The sequence below is a fragment of the Rissa tridactyla genome, chromosome 6 (assembly GCF_028500815.1).
Source record: "Rissa tridactyla isolate bRisTri1 chromosome 6, bRisTri1.patW.cur.20221130, whole genome shotgun sequence".
Lineage (NCBI taxonomy): Eukaryota > Metazoa > Chordata > Aves > Charadriiformes > Laridae > Rissa > Rissa tridactyla.
This window is the reverse complement of record NC_071471.1, coordinates 37,456,841-37,477,945: the sequence shown is the minus strand read 5'-3', so window position 1 is coordinate 37,477,945 and position 21,105 is coordinate 37,456,841. Positions and strand designations below refer to the sequence as shown.

Genomic DNA, 21,105 nt, shown 5'->3' with positions numbered 1-21,105 from the left:
GAGGTTTTCTGAGGTGATACAGAAGTTTCAGACACACAGATTTCCTTTTTTTGGCCACAAAATCATGACTTCATCAAAGCATTCTGGATCTGAGACCATCACTTCTAGCAAAGATTGAAGGACACAGGTAATAAATCCATTCTTAATACATCAGTATGACTGTCCTGTAGTTTAAACATCAGGAAAATAATGTATTAAGAGTTTGGTCTTGTATCTCCTTAATGTAGCCAAATATTGGGAAACACTATGAGGCTCCAGACATGGTTAGACATCTGACAGAGGATCAAAGCTTGAATTTTAAAAGGTGAGAACATACTTAAATTAGCCACTTTTCTTTGGGATAGTCCTGAAATGCATGCAGTGAACTACATTAATGTTGCTTTGCATTGCAGAACCTCTAATATAAGGTCACTTGTAATTTAATAGTTATGTGTTGATACTGTTAAATGAACAGTTACATAATTTGGTACGTTACTAAAAGCGATTACATAAATACTTTTACTTTGCACACTTGATACCCTTGGGTTCTGTAGTCTCTTTCATTTGCCTGTACAACTCCCACACACTACAAAGTATCTTAAAAGAATACGGTTATAAAAGTACAAATTATGCTTTAAATATTTTTTTAAGTTAGCAAAAATCCAAGCAGTCTGGGGAATCTCTACAGAGAATCTGTGAAATCCAGAAAAAAACCTAAACCTTACTTTAGTACCAAAAGTTGTAGTGAAAGTATTTAGACTATGGCTCTTAATTCTTTCTGGCATCAGTGGTTGAAAGAAATGTTCTTACAATTTTAAGATACATCAGCATTCTACAAGTACAAACTGTGTAAATTCAGGAATTTATCGTCAAAAATTTGTTATCACAACATAATGAAATTATGTTCCTTCCAATCCTGTGACAAACAGGGAGTTATCTATCTATACTTATATATAGTTAACATGCTTTAAATGCCCTCATTTTTTAGACCACCGATTTAATCAGGGAAATCTATGAGGGGAACCTGCCAGCAACTGACTCAGTAATATATACTTGCGGGCTGACACCCAGGTGGCAAGTTTACCCCTAAAGCTAAATCTGAAAGTAAATTTATCTTGTGTTTTATCTACCAAGTGTGCAGCCACACTGAGCTGGTTCACTAAGGTGATGCCAATAAAATCCATTCATTTCTTTTGGTGGGTTAACCTTTCATCAGATCGGTGGAAACACCATGGTATGTAGTCCATCTATCCTGAATGCGACAAAAGGTCAAACAGCACCCAAAGGTGCAGTTAAACAGCAGAACAAACCAGTATAAATTAACTGCAAGGAAATCAGTTATTGTCCTGAACTGGATTGCTATGCAACTATGCTAGCAGCGTGGTACAAGAACAGGTAAGATCCTGCCAACAGAAGTGGAAAGGAGAGTGCGAGTACAAGAAACCTAACTCAGACCATCATGAAGCATCCCAGGATCCACTCTGAGGATGCTCATGGGGCAGTCTATCACTCACATCACTGAAGCAGAGATCTAAGAGCTGAACAGACTCACTTGCACTAATTGCACAGAAAAACCACGGTTAATGATAAAGCACAGAGATCTTTTCTTTTACACCTGTTTGAACTGAACAAATATAGTTGTTTTGAGTTGCAAACATAAAAGACAACTTCTTACAAGTGCCTTGCATGCTCCTTTGTCAGGGAAGGAGGGGAGGAATTTGAAGAGTGTCAATGGAATTTGCCCACCTTGACCTCATTTAAATGAGCAACAAAAAACATCTGGAGAATATTAGTAATGAAATAAATACAGAGACATTGGAATTAATCAGTGTAAAAAAAAAAGGTTCAAATACATGAAACTTTTCTGTGTAGTGCCTGCAAATTGCACTACTGGTCACACATAAATGCTTTAGTTAGACCAGGCAAAATTTTCAGTTGTAAGACTGTGGAGATTAAGTATGCAGTTTATTTTAACGCCATGATGTTTAGTCACTGGAAACAAACCCCCACAAGACTGTCTCACCTGAAGGAGTTCTAAAACGGTAGGGCTTTATTTTCTACCTTTATGTCAAAGAGTATTGGAAATAGGTGGGTTTAACAGAGTTTGAAAATATCCAAGGCTACATAACCAGCTCTTCACAAAAATAATTACTTCACTGGACAGAACTATTAATTATGAAATTATGATTATATGAATTTTTACCAAATAAAGACAAAACCAGATATTCAGGCCCCCTCCATTTGCTGAAAAAATAAACAGAAAAAAATAATTTGAAAGTATGTGATTAAGGCATAGAAATGAACTTGGCTGCAGCCTAATATTGTACTTTTTACTGGCTAAAATTAGATGCTGCTTGTTCAATTCACTGAAAATACTGAAGAGACAGCCAAGAAAAAACAAGGGAATAAATCACTCAGTAGTTCAAAATGAAAATAAACTCAGTTTTCATAATGGCTGTCACTGGAGAAAGAAAGAGGATTTACAATTAAGTCCCATGTTTCCCTTGTGGTAGTCAGATATTCTAAATAAATTCTGAGTTATAACTGAATAAGAGATACCTGAATAAGCTTTCCAGCTACTAAAAAAATTAAAAAAAAATAAATTAAAAAAAAAATGAAAAAAAAGTAGAAACTCCAGTCTCCTCCCATCTAGCCCCTGGACAAAAGTATTTTTCTTTCAAAATACTTCCAAACCTAAAATTATTCATACATCTTTAAATGTTATTTTGTAAAACTAATCCTGAAAATACAGTGCAGTTTCATCCCAAAAGGTCTATTTTTCACATTGAATATCCTACTCAATTATTTTGGGGACACCTTTTACTGCACTTTTCCTCTCAACAGTGAATATGCTGGATTCTGCTTTACATAAGAACTGCTTAACTTTTCATGACACAGCTCAAGCCTATTTGAGTTTCTCAAATATATCACTTTTAGTAAAATTAAGATATAAAATTCTAAATTTAAACATCCTTACCAGTATTAAGATGGCAAAGAACTGGCACCTGAGAAGATGATTATTTGCTCACATAGTACAACAATACAGGAAAGAAAAATGGCACATATCTCTCTTTTTTTTAATAAAGTGGTTTTAGCTCTATTGCAAGGATTTGAAAAGATAAAAATTCACTGTGATATTGATTAGTTTTCCTTTAAGTGAAATTAAAGATCAGATGGAGTGTCTTATTTGTTGTCTCCTAATTAAGAACAACAATATTATGCAGATTGACCTACAAGGGAAACATACAGATAATTCCAGAAACATGCATTCCTTCTGGCTGCAACATGTACAAATCACACAAAGACATTAGTTCAAAATTTTTAATAAAATAAATTTAAATACATCTCATTCTCTGTCCATAGCTACATTGTTAAATATCAAAGAAATACATACTTTTAAGAAACTGAAAAAAAAAAATTGAGCCACAAAAGTTCGTATTGAATATATAACTCAAAATCCAGCTTATGAAATTTGTCAAAATTAAGCAAATCAATCTTACCATCCACCACTTCACATAACCATTACCAATTCTTAAAAGACACTGCTAAAATATTTACAATAAATAAATAACTTACATGACTTAAAGTAAATGTTTACAGTTTCCTGAATCAAGTGAGTAAAATCAAGAGTACCAATGCAAATCATGTATAAACAAGTCTGGAAAATAATTCCCTCTAACAAAAGGAATTGTAGGAGGATGAAAACATATCATCGTCTATTGCATACCATACTTTAGAAACAGTACATATACACATCTACAGACTCCAGTACAGTCTTCATTTTCTTTTCTTGCGCGAGAGGCTGAATATGGTCCATATGCCTAAATAAGTAAATGCAGCAGCATGCACTCTTGTTTGTCACCGTATTTTAAGGTAGGGACAAACCTGTTTACATGAGCTAGTACTGAAAAGTACATAAAATACCCAACCTTCAATAAACCGAATTGAGAACATTCAGCTCCACAGAAAAGGTACAGAAATTCCTTGTAACATCAGGCCGATGCTAACTGCCTTAAGGAGATCTTTTCTAGCACTTGTCACTCTAAAAGTTCCCCCTGGTTTTATTTGTGTACATACAGCATTTTTTAGAATAGAACATACGCCAAGAAGCTGGTTTTCAAATTGCAAGGTTTCTAATAATGTTAAATACATCTTGTCATTATTTATTGAAGTGGTTGAGGAGACTTTCATATGTACCCATCTGAAGATATATGCATTGTTCCTGCATACAGAAAACTTGTACAAAAAAGAATGAAAAGATGCTTAAGTTGTGGTCTGCTGAGTTTAGCTTCTACAGAGCTGGCAAGTATGAAAATCATTGCATTTTGTTCAAATCAGTTTATTCAATTCAATTTTTAAAGAAGAACAGATGTCTAACTACTAGTTTAAAAAGCAATATAATCATTTGTGTAACTCCTGGAATGGTGATAAAGCTAAATAACTAACAGCTTGAAACCCGTATAAAATGTGGGTGTAATTTTAAAACCATGTAATTCTTAACATTAATCTAATGAAGCCTAGAAGATCAAGTGCAAAAAAAATGTTTATAGCTAACTAATGTTTATTTTGATCTGTCTCCTGGTTTGACTCCAGGAAATAAACCACGTTTTGGCACATACAGACATCAGACAACAGCAGTTCCACAGTTACAGATAGCTTTTTTTAAACTTCAAGTAATTTACTCACCAATGTAATCTGAGGACTGATAGTGTAGTTTTACAGAAAGTCTTTTAAAAAAAAAATTAGTTGAGGTGCAAGAATTGTTTCATAAGTTCATACGTGGTAAAAGCCACAGCCTGGGAAGGAATACAACGAATGTAATTTAGAGATAAACCACGGTATAATCCTCTTCGTATTCCATGTTGTTGATACACATATTTCAGTGTCTGCACCATTGTACTGGAAAAATAAGAACTCAAATCATTATTGGGTACACATATTCAGTAGTCAAAAATCACTTTATTTAAAATACAAGACACTCGTTTTACTTGATTCTTAAGAGATCTATAGAGAAAAACCCATGGGACTCCATGTAGCAAAGCATTATGGAGCAAGACACTCTGAGCTTCTGCAAGAAATGTGGGCACAAAGGCTGGGAATTGGAAAGAGGACACTGCAATCTCATCTAAAGAAGTTTCAGTCTGAAAATACCTGCTCTAAAAGACATATTAAGTCATTTTACATCAGAATGGCTATCCATATTCTGTTGCCTATCGGGCAGGAAGGACTTGAGAAGCATCAATTATTCTTACAATTCTAATACAGAGTAACAAAAACTTAATTTGCCCAATGTAGCACACACTTCCTGCATTAAAGATCAGTATTTAAGACTTTTATCCCATTCTCTTTCTTTGAGCATTCGATCATACTACCTGTCCTTCTAAAGCTCTGCATATAAAATTTTTGTTTAGCTCTGTATTCTACATCTTGAATGTGTGTAGCTTGCTCCACCATGACAAAGACCTAATGTTTTCTCTCAAAAGAGAAATACTAGAATTTGTTATAAAAAGCAGAATTTGAAGAGTATATGCAAGGAGAATGATTTTCCTCACATACTTATATTGAAAATGAGCAAATGGACATTAAATGCAAAGCAATGTAAAAATGTGTAAGGTGCTCAATATTTCCAAGAAATTACAGACATTGCTCTTTGAGAACATCTTCCATAGCCTATATGAAGATTTCCTACTTGTTTTATCCTCTCATCCTCTAAAGACATATATGTCTACTCTCCTTCAAGGCACAGCTATCTCCAAAAAGGGTCACAACAATATTGTTAAAACTGGAAAGCCTGATGTCTGCAAAAGTAGTTCTCAGAAATGAAGAAAGTAAAACCCTAATAACAATTAACACATTTTTATTTTAAAAGTATCTGTAGTGGAAAATAGCCAAGCTAAAACAATGTTAAGACTGCTAAGGAAAACAGAACAGGAACTGTCACAGTAAGCAACATCTAGGTTGTTTATGAAAGGGCACTAAGACAGACCACTGTTTATAGGTTGCAATTTTTCACACAGGACGTTCACACTGAATGACGCTGCATTCCAACATACACAACTCCACAAAATTGAATGTAACCAAGATGGAACTGTCCTAGAATTGAATTTGGTTGAGGCAATTTGAAATTCAGTAAGTTTTTCAAGATGACACTTCATTTAATACTATGATTTTGAGGATATTATGCTACTTCCACTTCTACTGGACTGAAGCATATGACTAAAAAACCTGGAGAAACCCAACTGTGTGTACACTGTAAATGCAAGAAAGGTCAATAAAATAATATTATGCAAAATCATCTTATGGAACAGATTCTGCACCATTAAAAAACGCTTTGAAACATCTCATTTCAGTAAAAACATCCAGTCTGTCATGAATCCTGCTGATATTACAGACAGACATCACAAGTTGAGTTAAATTAAAAAAAAATATGTTACTAATACAAATACAGTACTACTAACAAAAGTGCCATTGTGATTTCAGTTATTTTTTTTAACCTCAGACTGATAATGACAGCTTTTGTCTGTGTGGAAACATATTCATTAAAAGAACGAAGAAATCAACAACACAGTAGTTTGGTTTTTGTTTTGTTTTAAACTTTAAAACTAAGAGTTTAACTACTCAGACATCTAAGAATTAATTCAGTTACTAGGGATGAAAAGAAAATACTTACAGGCACTTTTCAGAGTCTGGGAGAACCGCTCCTAACTGCATTCGCCTACGAGTTACATCAAGGGGATATCTACAGAGGAGATATTTGAACAGCAGTTCAACCAGATGTGTGATGACTATGTGATGACTATATGAATATTGTTTAAAAAAAGAATACAAAGAAGTCCACGTGCAACCTCCAAGCTCCCTTTTTCAGTGAGTCAGGAATCCGGCTCAGATTCTCAACACAGCTGAAAGTTCTCCAACAAGGGAGACTTCCCCTATACAACCAAAACCAGCAAATCAGATCTCTTAATATATTCCATTTGGCACAAGTAAGGAAGACACATGAAGATCAGGTGAGAGTATAAAACAGTCTGTAAAACGCTGGAGGGAGAAGACACCTGAATCAAAAATAAAATTAACAGTTTAAGGATTAATAGAAAATGACATTTGTAATGCAGTGATTTAGTGAAAAATTGATGCCATATATGTCCATTAAATTAATTTATTTTATGGACAAAATAAAATATGACTAGGAGAGCACGACAATGAAGCAAGCAGGCACAGTAATAAATTAATGCCAAATACAATATCCAAGACTTAGGGTTCGGGGACTTTTGAAGTTTTTGTTGTTTTCTTTTTTGTAAATTCAATGGCTTCACAGGTTACATTGCTTTGAAAATAAACTGGAATAATAAAATTCTGCAAATTATGTTCATGGTCAAAATTTCATAGCTTACCAAATAAGACTCCAAATGATTATAAGAGATTTGTCTGAATTTGTTTGATTGACTCAATGCATATATCTTTAAAGACCCTGAAGATTAAGTGGATATTTAGTAAATGAAGCAACAGGAAATAATTGAATTACAGTGTCTGATTAACCTGATTTTAAAAGCTTACTAATAACTAGGCTTACACAAAATCATATTCTCAGCTAAAAGTTTCTTTAGAGTGAACAGCTATATAGATAAAAAGAAAAAACAAAAAGCAAACAATACCCAAACTTACGATATCGTCTGAGCTATTGCTCCAGCTATGCCACCACACAGCAGATTTACATGTGTTTTCAAAACTAAGACATCAGGATTATCTAATGAAGGCCGTCCAAGCAAGTTAGGTGCTTGAGCAAGTCCAATGCTCTTTAAGGTACCAAAGGTAAAAAATGAAAAACCTAAAAGGAAATTTAATTTTATGCACTTTCATAAAAAAGCAAACTATTTGTCGATGCATCATCATCATAAACAAAAAGCTTCAATACAAAATGAAACTATTTTCCAATTCTTTTAGAAGTTTTTCTTAAGCAGAAAGAAACAGATAAATAATATTTTGAACTTCTACAGTACCTTCTGTCCAAATGAATTAGTGTTTATAATTAACATTTAAAGAATGCTTTAAATAAGCTAGACTGTGAGTTTTAAATTACTGGAGTGCTGTTAAGAGTAACCCCTAGGGTCTATCTAACTGAAGAACATCTCTCATCTATTAAATATGAATGTAGTTTAGCCGGGCAGTTCTGATGTTCCTCCATCCCACGTCACCCACTGCTTTAGCTTGTGTAAGTATTTACATAAAAGTTACCAGGAGATGGAGCCAATACAGAGGCTCTAAGTCTCCCATCTATAGAAGGCTCTGCTCTCTCGTGGATCTGCCCGTTTGAAAGAAATATCCTACATGCTTTCTTGTGGGAAAACTGGGAAGCAGAAGAAAAAGAACCGCTACTTTACCTCTCTCCCCCTCAAGTCCAAGTTTCAGAAAAGCTAGGCTTTGCTTATTGAAGATGCTTTAACACATATTGATTAATTCTAGATTTAAGACTGAAGAGTTGCAAATGCTTCTACTGGCCTCCCCTCTCCATTCAAAAAAAACAGAATCCTTGATTTTAATAGAAGCTACTTAACTAGGTGTGCAAATGTATTATGTAAATTCAGTAGTGCACATAAGCGCTGAAGGACTGCCATGTTCTGTTTTTAACTTACCCGCATATGGTGCCATTCCTACAACAGTTGGCATCAGCCCTCTGTAGAACCCACTAAAACCACCTTCCTTTGAAAGAAAAACACAAGTACATTTGTGGCAAGAAATACAACAGATGTCTTAACAAGTTACACAACTGTTCATACAGATTCACACGACAGCAATCTGACTAGCGTCATCTAGCACCAAGGAGCTAACATCAAGTTCCATTTCTTGCACCTGAAGAATTGAGGGGACAACTGTCTGGCTCTGGAGGAGATAGAGAAGTGAAAATGAAGGAGAAAAATCTACATCCAGCATCATAATCTAGGAGACATTTCTGCATTATACATATCCCTCCTCCCCGAATTTTTTTGTATTATTACTACTTGTTTTTGAAACGCAGCTTCTCTCTGCTGTTTTTGACCTCCCACTTACACGAGCCTTAGCTACATCTTAGCAGCCTAAGTAGAAGGAAGCATCCAGATAATTTTTTTACATTAAAAAATTAAATGTGCACGCAATGAAGTCATGCTATCTTCCACCAAGCCACTACTTTCAATGCAGTGCAACATTCTTAAAAGAGCATATTTTGCTTTGACAGGACTGAAGATGAAAAGAAAAAATACCTTTGTGTAAATCATCTTGAATGCATGGATAATTCCCATGTACTTGTGTTCCCCTTTTACTTGGAACGCCAGACGAACTCTAACCATATCAAGAGGGTAAGTACAAATCACTGCTGTAATACCTTTATTAAAAACAAAAACAAAACAAGCAAACAAAACTCACCTACACCTTGTCTGATTCTAGGATTATTTTGAAAATTAGAATTTCCTTTTGTGGCAGTGAATATAACAGCATATACATATTATTTTGTTAAAGAAACACTTAAATTCACTTATAATCAGCAAATAGGAAGACTAACTTCAGCAACACACGAAGGATTTATGTTTATAGTTGGTGTTCACTGAAGCTGCACACCTAGGCCTTGATTTTCCAAAGATTTATGGGCCTAACTGTATTCACATGAGCAATCTTATTTAAGTCCATGGCTCATAAGCATCAGGCTAGTCAAGTGTATCAGCTTCACTGGATTGCAACCATGAAACTTAATCCTACCATATCTTTTAAAAAACAAAAAACAAAAAAAAAAAAAACAAAAAACAAAAAAAACCCACCAAATTTACATGTGTAATTTCAAAAAGGTTGTGTCAGAATTTTATGATTACTGGATATAGATACATGTATCTATCTACTGCATCTGAAAATACTAAATATATTCTAATGACATTTAAAACAAAGACCAACTTGTAATTTTGGAAACAGAACTCCAGTACAGAGAACAACTCCTCTAGCAGTTACCTGAATAACAAATTCTTTCCTACTGCTAGTTTTTGAGGTAAACCATTCAATTGCTAACAAATGATTTGGAGGGAACGGTTAAAACTGTTTACTAAAACCAGGTCATTTTCTGGTAGCATACTGCCACTGGTAAAAAAAAAAAAAAAAAAAAAGTATACCGTGAGAAGGAAAAAAGAAAGAAAAAAACCTTTGTGATCGATACTTTTTTCTAGCACCTGCTCTAATTTAGCTAAACACCACCCTCAAAAATCGGTCCTACAGAAGATAAGCACACTTTGTATGCAAGCAGGAAATTGCCACTTCCTTTTCAGTTTTAATAGTCTCTTAATGATATCTCTTTTTGTATGTGTATCATTTCCCCTCCTTTCCACAAGGTCAAGAGAAAACCACAACAGGGAGGGGAAAAACAAACCAACAACAAACAAACCAGCCACAAAACCCAAACACAACACAACTCCAGTGAAGAAACTCTTCATAACTTTTATGTTTGGAGAGAAAAAAGCAACTTTAGTAAGCTGAATTATATGACGGAAAATATCAGGATTAGAAGCGGAGGGAAAAAAAAAAATTAATACTGTAAGTGAGCTATCCTAAAATCTGCCACTGGTCAACTGTCAATTGAGAGTAAAGTTTGTGATGTTCTGGAGTATTCTACAAGTAATTTATTTTAGAAGATAAAAACATCTCTTCCAGAGATTTTGGACAAATCCTATGAACAAAAAGCAGACATCTGCAGTTGATTTCTGATGTTGTCTCACCAACAGGGTGCAAAAGTTGGAAGCTGCAAAACACCAAAGCAACTTCAGGATTGTTTCCTCTGACCTACATTATTAAGTGCAATGCCTCAGACTGCAGCCTTTTCCTAATGGATTGCTTGAGATGTCTAGAAATAATGTAAAATAGATGAATCCAAGCAGTTTAAAAAAAATTTTTAAAATCAAAAAAAGGCGGGGAAAAAAAGCTTTTATGGAGCTTATGAGTTCACAGGAAAGTCATCCTACTTCAGAAAGCAGACAACTTTATCCCCCATCTCTTTCCAATCATGCACTGATGCGTATCCAGGAATATTCTCTGAACAAAGACTAGCAAACAGACCAACCCAGAGTTTGGTAAATGCACTCACTAGTGAACACAGTCCAAAAATAGTGCAACTGAAAAAAAAAAAATCAGATGGAACTGAAAGAAACCACATGCAGTAAGGATTTAAATAAGATCTTTTTTTTTTTTTTTACTTTTTCTTAAAATCCCCTAGCCATGAATTCTAAAACAAAAACAAAGAAAAAGGATTTCTAACATCAGCCACAAAATACGCTTTCTTGAAGAAACTGTGAGAGGCACATTACTGCTTACTGTTCATATAAGCAAAATGTACACATAAGGGATCAAGATTTCCTTTGGGGTTCAGAAGAGCCACTACTTTGGGACGCAAAGTCATTTTGGCGAAGTCTACAAAATTACTAATCTCATCTCTACTCCCTAAATATTACGAGTTACCAGAAGTCAGACCACAGCATCTTAAGGCTGATTCCCTGTCTTGAGGAAGCAAAGTCTATCCCAAATAATGAGAATTGAGCCAAAAATCTCTCCCACGGTTGGTTAAACAGGACAGAATTGGAAGTATCTGAACAGTTAAGAGATACATACTGCAATTCCAGATGTCTGATCTGAAATAATCGTAATAGGGCAATGCAGCTCCTCCCTCCTTTAAGGAACCACTTCTTCAAAAACAGCAGACTTTCATTGCAAATGCTGACTCAGAAGGCAAGAAAGTCAGGGAAAAACTATATTGTCCTCAAGCACCTTTGACCACTCCTAGGGACAAGATCCTGGGTTACCCAGACCTTTGCTGAGACTTGGCATCAATGAAGCACAACAGGAATTAGACTGTCCTTGATTTGCTTCCCAGGCTTTGGGAGTTAACAACGAGATCAGCAGTATAGGGATTTACCTCTGTCTCTCAATTTCCCTACTATTCCTCCATTCTTAGTAATTTTCTTTCTTTGAAAATAAAAATAAAAAAAACATCTGGAGCAAGAAAAAAAAAACAAGTGAAATACATTTACAAAGATCAGGTACTGCAAACATATCTGATATGCAAGTTTTTATGATTTCTGTATCATGCTCTTTGTACTTTATCAATAACTACGTAGATCAAATTAAGTACTACCAGGTGTTTCAGAGGTATACAGTTCAAAAAGTGATAAGCACTAGTCACAGCCTTGAACTGCAGAAGATATGCTCCTTAACTAGTATAAAGATTAATTTATCAAGGAGACATCTTCTGAACAAACAAAGCTTCAGGAACAGAGAAATAGCTGACTACAAAGGATAATATTTATCAGACAGGTTAAAGAACTGTCTAATTTACAAGTCATAATATTTCTAGACCTCCAATATATAATTGTTTCTTTCTGAATTACACCTGAAGAAATAAACAGCACAGATTCTTTTAAAACATTTACTCAAATAGGTAACTTAATTACATACTATTTAAAATTGAAACACAGTCAGTATCCACAGTACTATTTTCCAATTGCTTTTACTAAATGTCAAAAGAAAAGCAAAAACATACTTTCTATATTAGTTTCATGGAACTTGAGTTTATTACAGATAACATCTAGTCTTTTTCAGCTTTTTTTAAAATTTTAAGTTAAGTGCAGGGGAGGAAATACACGTTCCCGTGTTTAAATTCAGATTTTTCGATTAGAAAACAAAAAAAAAAAAAAAAAAGATTTGCAAAGTCATCCAGTGATACAGGTGTTATTTGATCATTTTGTTTCCTAAACCCCACTAACCTCTATGATTTCTCTATCTTCTCCCCAGCTCTGTCTTGCCTTAAAAGAAGTTATACACCATTTATCTGTTAATGAGGTGTTACAGCTGAAATTTGAATCACACAAGACTCAGGAAGTTCAGAGTTAAAGTTTCCACAGTAACTCTAACTTGGCCTCCTTAAATATATGCATTACAATAGGTTTTTCTTTTCTCTCACCCCACTACCCCCATCCTCATTGCCTTGTTTTTCCCTGTGGATACGCTTTTGATCCTATTTATCAGTTACAGAAGATACTCAAATGTTTCCCACCACTTTGAAGCAGATTCAGGTCTGCTGACTGCTAGTGATGTTGGAAACACTGACATATGCAAGATTTCGGTATCAGTAGCGTACAAAGAAGTGAAAGCAGACAGCTGTGTGGCTAGAGGTTGTAAAGGGGACAAAAAGGAAAGGGAAACAGGGGTATCCATTTTCAACTGCATAATACTGGGTTCCAGGAAACTGTGAAGCGCCCTCTCCACCAACACTGGGGTGCATGCAGCACACAGTCTCCTTTAGTCATTTAAACTTGGAAGAAACAAAATAATATCCCTTATTAGGGCCAGCAAGAGACTAAGCCACAAGAGTTAAAGCAAGAAATATTACCAACTTCTTTTAAAAATCTTTTCATATTTTGTTTGCAAATCTAGAGAACTTCTGTATCAGATTTCAAACTCAACGCTCTTCTTAACGCCTCCTTCCTCCCCTGTATCTTCTTGGCATGCTCAATATAAACCCTCCCCTCTTATTTATCTAATGAATATCCCAAAAAACAGTTAATGCCACCTAGTAAACAAATAGTAAGACATTCACATGTGATACTATTACTATACCCGACTGCTATATTCATTTCACTGCACCCCTAAGTCTAACTCATCTGCTCAGTTTTGAGGTTCTCAATACCAGACTACTGAGTATATGGTACTTAAATGCACCACACAAAGCATTTTGTTTGATCACGGTTTCCATATGGTACTGTATATTAATTCTCTAACCACACAAAACAGATTTAACCAGTAAGGTGCTTAAAACGATACCAGATGCTCTTAATTTCTCTATGTAAAGAATTCCAGCATGTCCAACACTGACAGAGTTAAGCTGATTATTCAATGTTACCACAGTGCCTCACAAGTCAGGTTCCAGGTCTCTGACAAGGCCCCTGAAAAAGCTAATAATAAGCTTTTGGAAAAAAAAATAAAGTGTTCTTTAGTACAGTTAGATGGGGGGAAATAAATAAAAAAAGGAGAAAAAAAAAAAAATCTATGTATGTTTTCCACTTCTATCAGATAGAGAGCCAACCAAGTTCTGGAACATATCTTGCCAAATGGGTTTTGCTAGTTTTTAGGATCTTTCAATTGTTTCATTTCATTCTCTTTCCTTTTCCTCTGATGGCATGCAAAGCAAAAATACTTTCATGAGGTCTTCCTAGTTTAACTAAAGATAGTATTAACAAACCCCAGTATTTTTATTCCAAAGAAGGTAATATTAATACTCATGTCATACCTGTCTAAAGACTGTCACTAGACAGTATTAAGCCTGTTTTACAAAGTGCAAGCACATGAAGCACCACCTCGATTAAAAATCAGTCCACTATTACTTACCTTTCCCTGTTTTTTCTTAGCTACTTTTGGCTGAATGACTATCAAGAGGAAAATAGAAATGTATAATCATACTATATAAAGGGAGTTTACAAATGGTGTTTTCTACTGCTATCACACTAAATGATAAAAATTCTGTTTTTCAACATTCACACATATGGTCCAAAGATTATCATGACAATCCTGCATTGGATGTTGAAAGGTATAGACATTTCTGGAAAATCCAAACAATCCACCCAATTAAGGAGCTGCAGTTCTCTATTTCTATGGGCTTATACTCAACCTAGTAGTAATGGCAGACATGCTGATGAACTAATTCTACTAAAACCTGCATCTTCATACTTCATCTTGATGACACTGGATTTTTCATTTTTTAAAAGCTATAGTAATAAACACAATAAAAACTGTGCTTTACAACACAGCACAGATTACAATGCTTGAACAAATACATTTTAAAGAATACCCTTAGACAAACAGTTTCCTATTAGGCATCTATTTTGTTACATTAACCATTTACTAGTATTTTTGCTTAATACTAATTTGCAACAGTTTGACCTGAAAACACCTCAAATCATCCTTTAAACAAATATTAACTTTTCAGCAAAAGGGATGTCTGAAATCCAAGTACAAAACTATACCTGCCATGGATCCAGCCATTAATCGATGCACGTGCCCTGAAATCCCAAGTTGCTTCTTTATTACCTACAAAATACGGAACATTTACAATAGTCGTATATCAGAAGATACAAGTACATCACACAGTTTACTAGCACATTAATGCAAACTCTGTAGCTGTTTCCAACACTACAAATTCAAACCGGAGCACCTAATTACTACTTTTAAAAGAATTTTCTGAACATTGCTGCTGTTACCGATTTCTTTTTAAAATCATGAAAGTGCTAAAAGTCTACAAAGAAGGCAAAACGATTAGTTGAAAGTATTTGTACTGTTTACTTCAGAGATGAGATTAATTGTTTATTTAGTTATCTTTAATGTGTGTCAAACAAGGCAAACTGAATACTATCCTTGTTGCATGATAGAGAGCAAAGGACACTGAGCAAAGTTGAAAAGTGACACATTTGAGAAGAGTGCTTCTTCCATGCACAACACATGAAACATACTCCTATAAAGATATTTTAAAGACTTTATTTAACTAGATTTAAAAAAAAAAAAAAAAAAAAGAAGAGAGAAATCGGAAAAGCGTTTGAGAGCAAGAACTTCCTAAATTACATTACATCCTGGAAGGAAGTTAGAAATTAGTTTCCAGGCTTTTATCAAATAATTGAGACTATTTAAGAAGCTGTTTCTGCTATGAAGATCACTTCATATCTTCCTTCTTTAAGAGTTGGGTTTTTTTTCCTTTGACACATTCCTGCAAAACATCTTGAATGTTGTCCATTAATAGATTCTAAATGGTTTCTTGAAATTTGCAGATTCATAAATCATTTCCTTATAAAGCATGGCACGCAGTCTTTTATTCAACTCAACATAAAACAAGCATAGATCAACAGCATTTATGATTACACCAGAAAAAAAAGAACATATGAAACTCATTACAGTTACTTCTTTGTATCAGCCTTCTGAAATTTGCACTTTAGGGAAGGGAATCACAATTTCGATTTCACTGTCTTCAGTAAAGATCATGCGACTTACTTCACTGGGTACTAAATCTGACCTTTCAAACATTGAATTCCTCATCATTAACAGTAAAATGGTATTTTTCACTACATGTAAGAAATTTTAAAAAACATGTTCATGCTAACACCTGACCTCCAAAAGATGTTGCAGGGATTTGTTATGTATTTATTATGAAAGAGTAAATGCAGGAGAGCAGAAAGGAATCCACAAATCCTGCAGGACCCTGAAATGAGCGTTTTCTTGTCCAGGTCATTTTTATCAAGAGCATGACATAGTAATTTGTCAGGCCAACTATAACAGTCATATCCAGATAGACTTTCAAGTTTAAGTTATTCCATCCATCAAGTATTAAGAATCCCAACACAATATAATAAAGGGGTTCCATTTTACATCTTGTTCCTACATTATTCACAACGGGGTACCTTATAGCAATACAAACAGCAGGAGACTTAGATTAACTTTTTCTTTCACACGCACACACAAAAAAGTATTATGCTCAACAATACAATGGTACAAAAAGTGGCAGGAATTATTTTTCTAAAGAAACACTGCATAAAGTTTCACTGTTGCCCTGACATGTCTTATGGGCAGATTCAGATAAAATTAAGCAACCTTAGAAAAGACATGCAGCTAATTAATAAGACACTAAAGTTTCAGTGTTAGTTTCGATCACTCAAAGAATCTGTATTCATTGCAGGTAGAAAAAAAAGAAAACAAAATAAATTCAACTACCTTTTTATATTGGTCAAATGCCATAAACTGAATTGCGCCATACGGAAAGATTCTAATCATCATTGCCCCGTTTCCTTTATACAGCCCAAGGTAACCTTCCTTTTTGGGGACAGCACACAATGTAGAAAACACTCCTGCCAGCAATACAAAAACAGGTATTTAACAATTGCACTGGGGGGGGGGGGGAATCAATCAAATCTTACTGACAATAAGAAAGTACACATAGAACTAAGGCTGGCCCATGTTGCTCATGTAACTAGGGAGAGTGGAAAATCCACTTTCAATGCCCAAACATTGCCAGAAGGTTTAAGGTGAAGCTTTATCAGCTTCCTCACCTCCCAGACTCAGCAGACCTCTTTCTGAATGCACACACTCGGGCCCCACAACTTGCCTGGGCTGCAGGCAATCCTACTGCTGGGGATACTACCCACCCACCGCAGATAATGCGAGCAAGAGAAGGAAGGACACTGGCTGACTTGCAATTCAGCCAATTCAAAATAAATACTTAAAAATCTAAAATCATGGGAAAACAACCTATTATTGCTACATGCCATCTTAAAGATTAAACGCCATCACTGAGGAAATGAAGTAAGCAAGTTTAAGTTGTAAGTAATGAGAGTCTTAAACATATCACGCTTCCTGTCCCAGAGCTGTTGCAACAAGAAGCAATCCTATTCCCTTATAATAGGTGGGAAATAATGCAAAATCACACAAAGTTTGGACAAAACCTACAGTTCTATTATAAACATATTATTAATTACGCACAATTGCTATCAAATAGACTTTTTAATTTTTTTTTAAGAAGTTAACAGTTATACAGTTTTCATTGATATGCAACTACTTAATAATGTAAGATCTGAACATGAAAAAGGTTTAAGTGTTTATCTTACTTTCAGGCAGAAAATAAAGTGTCAAACTTGCGTTATTAATTCATTTCCACGGTTCTAAGCATACAATATTAAATCTATTTTTAAGATGTCAACCGTATTACATGCCTCTGGAAACACTTAGGCCATGATCACAGTTTCTCTCTACTCTGCAATGATGAGTTACAGTTCTGATTTCTTAAAACACATGCTCCAAGATCCATGTGGCACAAACTCCACAGAGCAAGGGCTGTAAAAACATTTAGTGAGGACTTTGATGAACTAATCCCTCGTGTCTCTGCACTTCCAGGTATCTTATCCACAGAATTTTCTTTGTTGCCTACATGTAATAAGGACACACAGTCAACCCACACTTCAAGACATATTTCAAATAATCAGCATCAGATCTAACACCCTAAATAGGGAAGAATATAAGATTTTACTTGCCACTTATGGCACAGTACAAAGCAAACAGAAAATAAGGATTTAAAATATTGGTCAAACCAATTATTTCAGCCTTCATTTCTTAGACTGTACATTTGAATGCATACTTATGTGACTGTGTTACCAGAATGCCACCATTACTTGTGTTTCCCTTTTTGATACACCGAAGTGCATATCCATTGAATTTTGTTTCAAGATTTATTTTTCCAGCCTTTAAAGAGAATCTTTAATCTTTAGTGTCCAAGCTAAAAATTCCAAAGTTTTATTACATGTAAAATTAACCAACTTCATTTTTTTTTTCTTGACAACTGTAACACACTGAAATTTTGGAACCTAAATTATGTCATATTTCAAGAAGATATGACATGAAATACCTCAGATACTGTGCACAAGAGGGCAGTGTTACAGCCCCATGGAGAAAGATTCTGAACACGCCGACAACTGAGTTTATTCTCTCCCCATGATGCAACACAGCTGCAACACGCATCACCTGTGCCTTACACCAAGCACAAACATGCTTCCACCTTGAGTTCCTACCAATCATGCTGCTGTCCGCTGGCACAAGAGAAGGATTTGGTGGTCACTGCTGTGGAATCACCAGCCCCCATGAGGGCTACCAAACTCTGAAAGGCAGCAATTCCCACAGGCCCCTGGAGCTGGCAGTCGCTGGTGCAGACCGCAGCAGTTATTACAGCCGTGACAGTTCTTACATGAACAATCCCAGCTTTGGACCTGTGATTACCAATCTCCTGCTGGCTTCTGGAACGGGAAGATCAAGCCCAGCTCCTACGTGCCATATTGAGGATTATTTTGACATCTCAATCTCTTGCACATCACCCAATACCCCAACTTGCTCATACAGGGCTTTATTTTTCTTTTTAAACCCTAACAAAACACAGCACAGAGACCAGCCAGCCTTCTGTCTGATTAACACCTTCTTCTATCAGCCACATGGATGAATAAATCAATGTGCCCAAACCACACACACTGCACTTAAACCCCCAAAATCCGACACGCAGCAGCCATCTTACCGAGATGTTTATAATGGTGGTTATGAGCCTGCAGCAAGATCTTTACTCGATCCAGTGGTGCAGTAGTTGTTTTGGCACAACATCCTGCAACACCTTTCCAAGAGGGGGAAGAAAATAGAGAAGTGACGGGAAGCAAAAAGTTCTTCGTGGATAAATAAGGGATTTTTCTAATGGATTTTTAAAAGGAATAGTGGAAGCGAAACTCGGTTAGGAACTGGAAGAAGCCCCAATGACGATATGAGATATTACAAAACAGCCTTAGTGAAAGATATAAGCTACTTTTCCCGATGACAGAAGCCTGGGCCACCATCTCTCAGCCCTGAAGCCTCCAGAGAAAGTTCCTCGGGAGCTTCTTCCCCCCTCTCCCTCCTTCCCACCGAGCACTTCACAGCCAGATCAAACGGGAAACGCACCAACCCCCTGCCTGCCCCCGTGCAGACCGGGCCGCTGGGACGAGGCCCCATCCGGAGAATAAATCGGATTTTTTTTCTCTAAGCGGTTAACACCGCGGGGTTGTCTGTGCTGGGCCTCCCCCCCTTAATCTTCGCCACAGCCCGGCTGAGAACGCTCAACCGCCGTGCGAGTCACCGGCACTGGCATAACGGGGAGGGGGGGAAAAAAGGTGAAAAAAGGAAAAGAGAGCCTGGCAACTACACCCTTTCTGCCGGGGGTACCGACGCGGAAGGGACCCCCGCCAGCCCCGGCAGAGCCCGACCTCCCCGTCGCCGGGCAGGGGCCCGCCCGGGGCACCCACCTCCGGCGATGAAGGAGCGCAGCCAGTAGAAGTCGCGGCGCGCAGCCCCCGGGGGCAGCGCGGCGCCGGGCCCCGCCGCCGCCGGGGAAGCCATGGGGCAGGGCAGGGCCGGGCTGGGAGCGGGCGGCGGCGGCGGCTCCGGCTCCCTCAGGCGGCGCCGGGGCGGAGCTCGGGGCAGCCCGCACCGAGCCACCGCCAGGGCCGGCGGGCCGCACCGCGGCGCCTGCCGATGGCGTCAGAGGCGGGCGACCCGCCCCGCCGCCGCCCACCCTCGGGCCTGAGGTGGTGGTGGCGGGTCGCCACGGCATGGCCCCAGGTCGCCCGTCCGCAGACCGCGTCTCACTGGTCCCGCATCCCGTATTTTTCCGATTTCTCGGTTGTCCGATTTTCTCGGGAGCCGATTTCTCGGTTGTCGGGGCATCGCCTGCTGCTTGAAAACGGTCGTCCATCCCTTCTTCCAAAAAATAACATATTTTTAGAGCTGTAGGTGCACGCAACCAAAACCTAACTAGCTTTAATTAGGCTATACGATAACATACGTCGAGTTTCTTGTTAAGCATTTAAATAGCTACACTTAAGCTTTGTGCAAGTTTCTTCGGCCACAGTTACAGCTTCTTATCTAGCAAAAAATACTCAGTATTTTTATTCACGTTCAAGTTTCGCAATGCATCAGAAAGGGAAGCAGATACTGCAAAAAAAAAAAAAAGTTCCATTTTTTTAGAATCAGAAAGGTCAAATCTAGTATCATCTCTGCAGCAGTCAACATTTTTTGCAATCGTTTCAGGTTTTTTTGCAATGTCTCTGTTGAATACAGCATATAGGGCTTTCCAGGAGACATTTAGTTAAAGTTTTGTTCTCAACTCTTAGGGAAAAAAACCTGAACTCTCCCTGAATGCTGGTGCACAGTATAAGACAGGCGAGCAGACCTGATGCCAGACACTGGTGAGAAAGTTAATGCCATCAGCTTTTCTCTCATTTTTCTGCAGTTACTCATCTATTTCTCATACACTTTTTGTCCCATACATCTTGACCTGAGTTTCAAGTATTTCATGTACAAAAATCCCTGTTTTTTAAAAGTGAGGCTTTCAACATGAAGAAAACAGGCAAACAATGCTCACAGAAGTAAAATGAACCCATTTCCAAACAAATTTGCTGGAACATTTTTTCTTCCTGCATATGTCAAACTGCCTTCAACAGAAATTACTCATTTTTTCCTTTAATGGGTTACATTCCTTAAAATTAAGTTTGCTTCAGCATTAGGAAAACTTTATTTTGC

The 21,105-nt window shown here is 36.8% G+C and overlaps 1 protein-coding gene across 3 annotated transcripts; it reads right to left on the bottom strand.

Moving 5' to 3' along the window:
* Positions 1 to 3,286: 3,286 nt before the first annotated feature.
* On the bottom strand, positions 3,287 to 20,022 carry SLC25A16 (solute carrier family 25 member 16). Of its 3 annotated transcripts, none has more exons than XM_054206480.1 (9): positions 19,830 to 20,021; positions 19,076 to 19,168; positions 16,735 to 16,868; positions 15,003 to 15,066; positions 9,216 to 9,337; positions 8,610 to 8,676; positions 7,642 to 7,804; positions 6,650 to 6,718; positions 3,287 to 4,878 (listed from the first exon to the last, which is right to left on the bottom strand). In XM_054206480.1, exons 1-9 carry the CDS (start codon positions 19,921 to 19,923, stop codon positions 4,722 to 4,724), a joined length of 963 nt encoding a protein of 320 aa, XP_054062455.1. In that variant the 5' UTR covers positions 19,924 to 20,021; the 3' UTR covers positions 3,287 to 4,721. The 3 variants fall into 3 exon arrangements, 2 of the variants coding, with proteins under 2 accessions (XP_054062455.1, XP_054062456.1); XR_008467094.1 differs by having other exon boundaries at positions 4,804 to 4,878; positions 6,650 to 7,031; positions 19,830 to 20,022; XM_054206481.1 differs by lacking the exons at positions 16,735 to 16,868; positions 19,830 to 20,021 and having other exon boundaries at positions 19,076 to 19,796.
* Positions 20,023 to 21,105: the final 1,083 nt, after the last annotated feature.

Excerpts from the sequence above, each read along its gene's own strand:
- SLC25A16 (XM_054206480.1), bottom strand. The coding sequence starts at position 19,923 with ATGGCTTCCCCGGCGGCGGCGGGGCCCGGCGCCGCGCTGCCCCCGGGG. Across the intron at positions 7,805-8,609 it reads AGGAATGGCACCATATGCGG|GTTTTTCATTTTTTACCTTT; the intron begins GTAAGTTAAAAA and ends ATTTCCTTTTAG. Across the intron at positions 6,719-7,641 it reads GCAATAGCTCAGACGATATC|ATATCCCCTTGATGTAACTC; the intron begins GTAAGTTTGGGT and ends TCTCCTCTGTAG.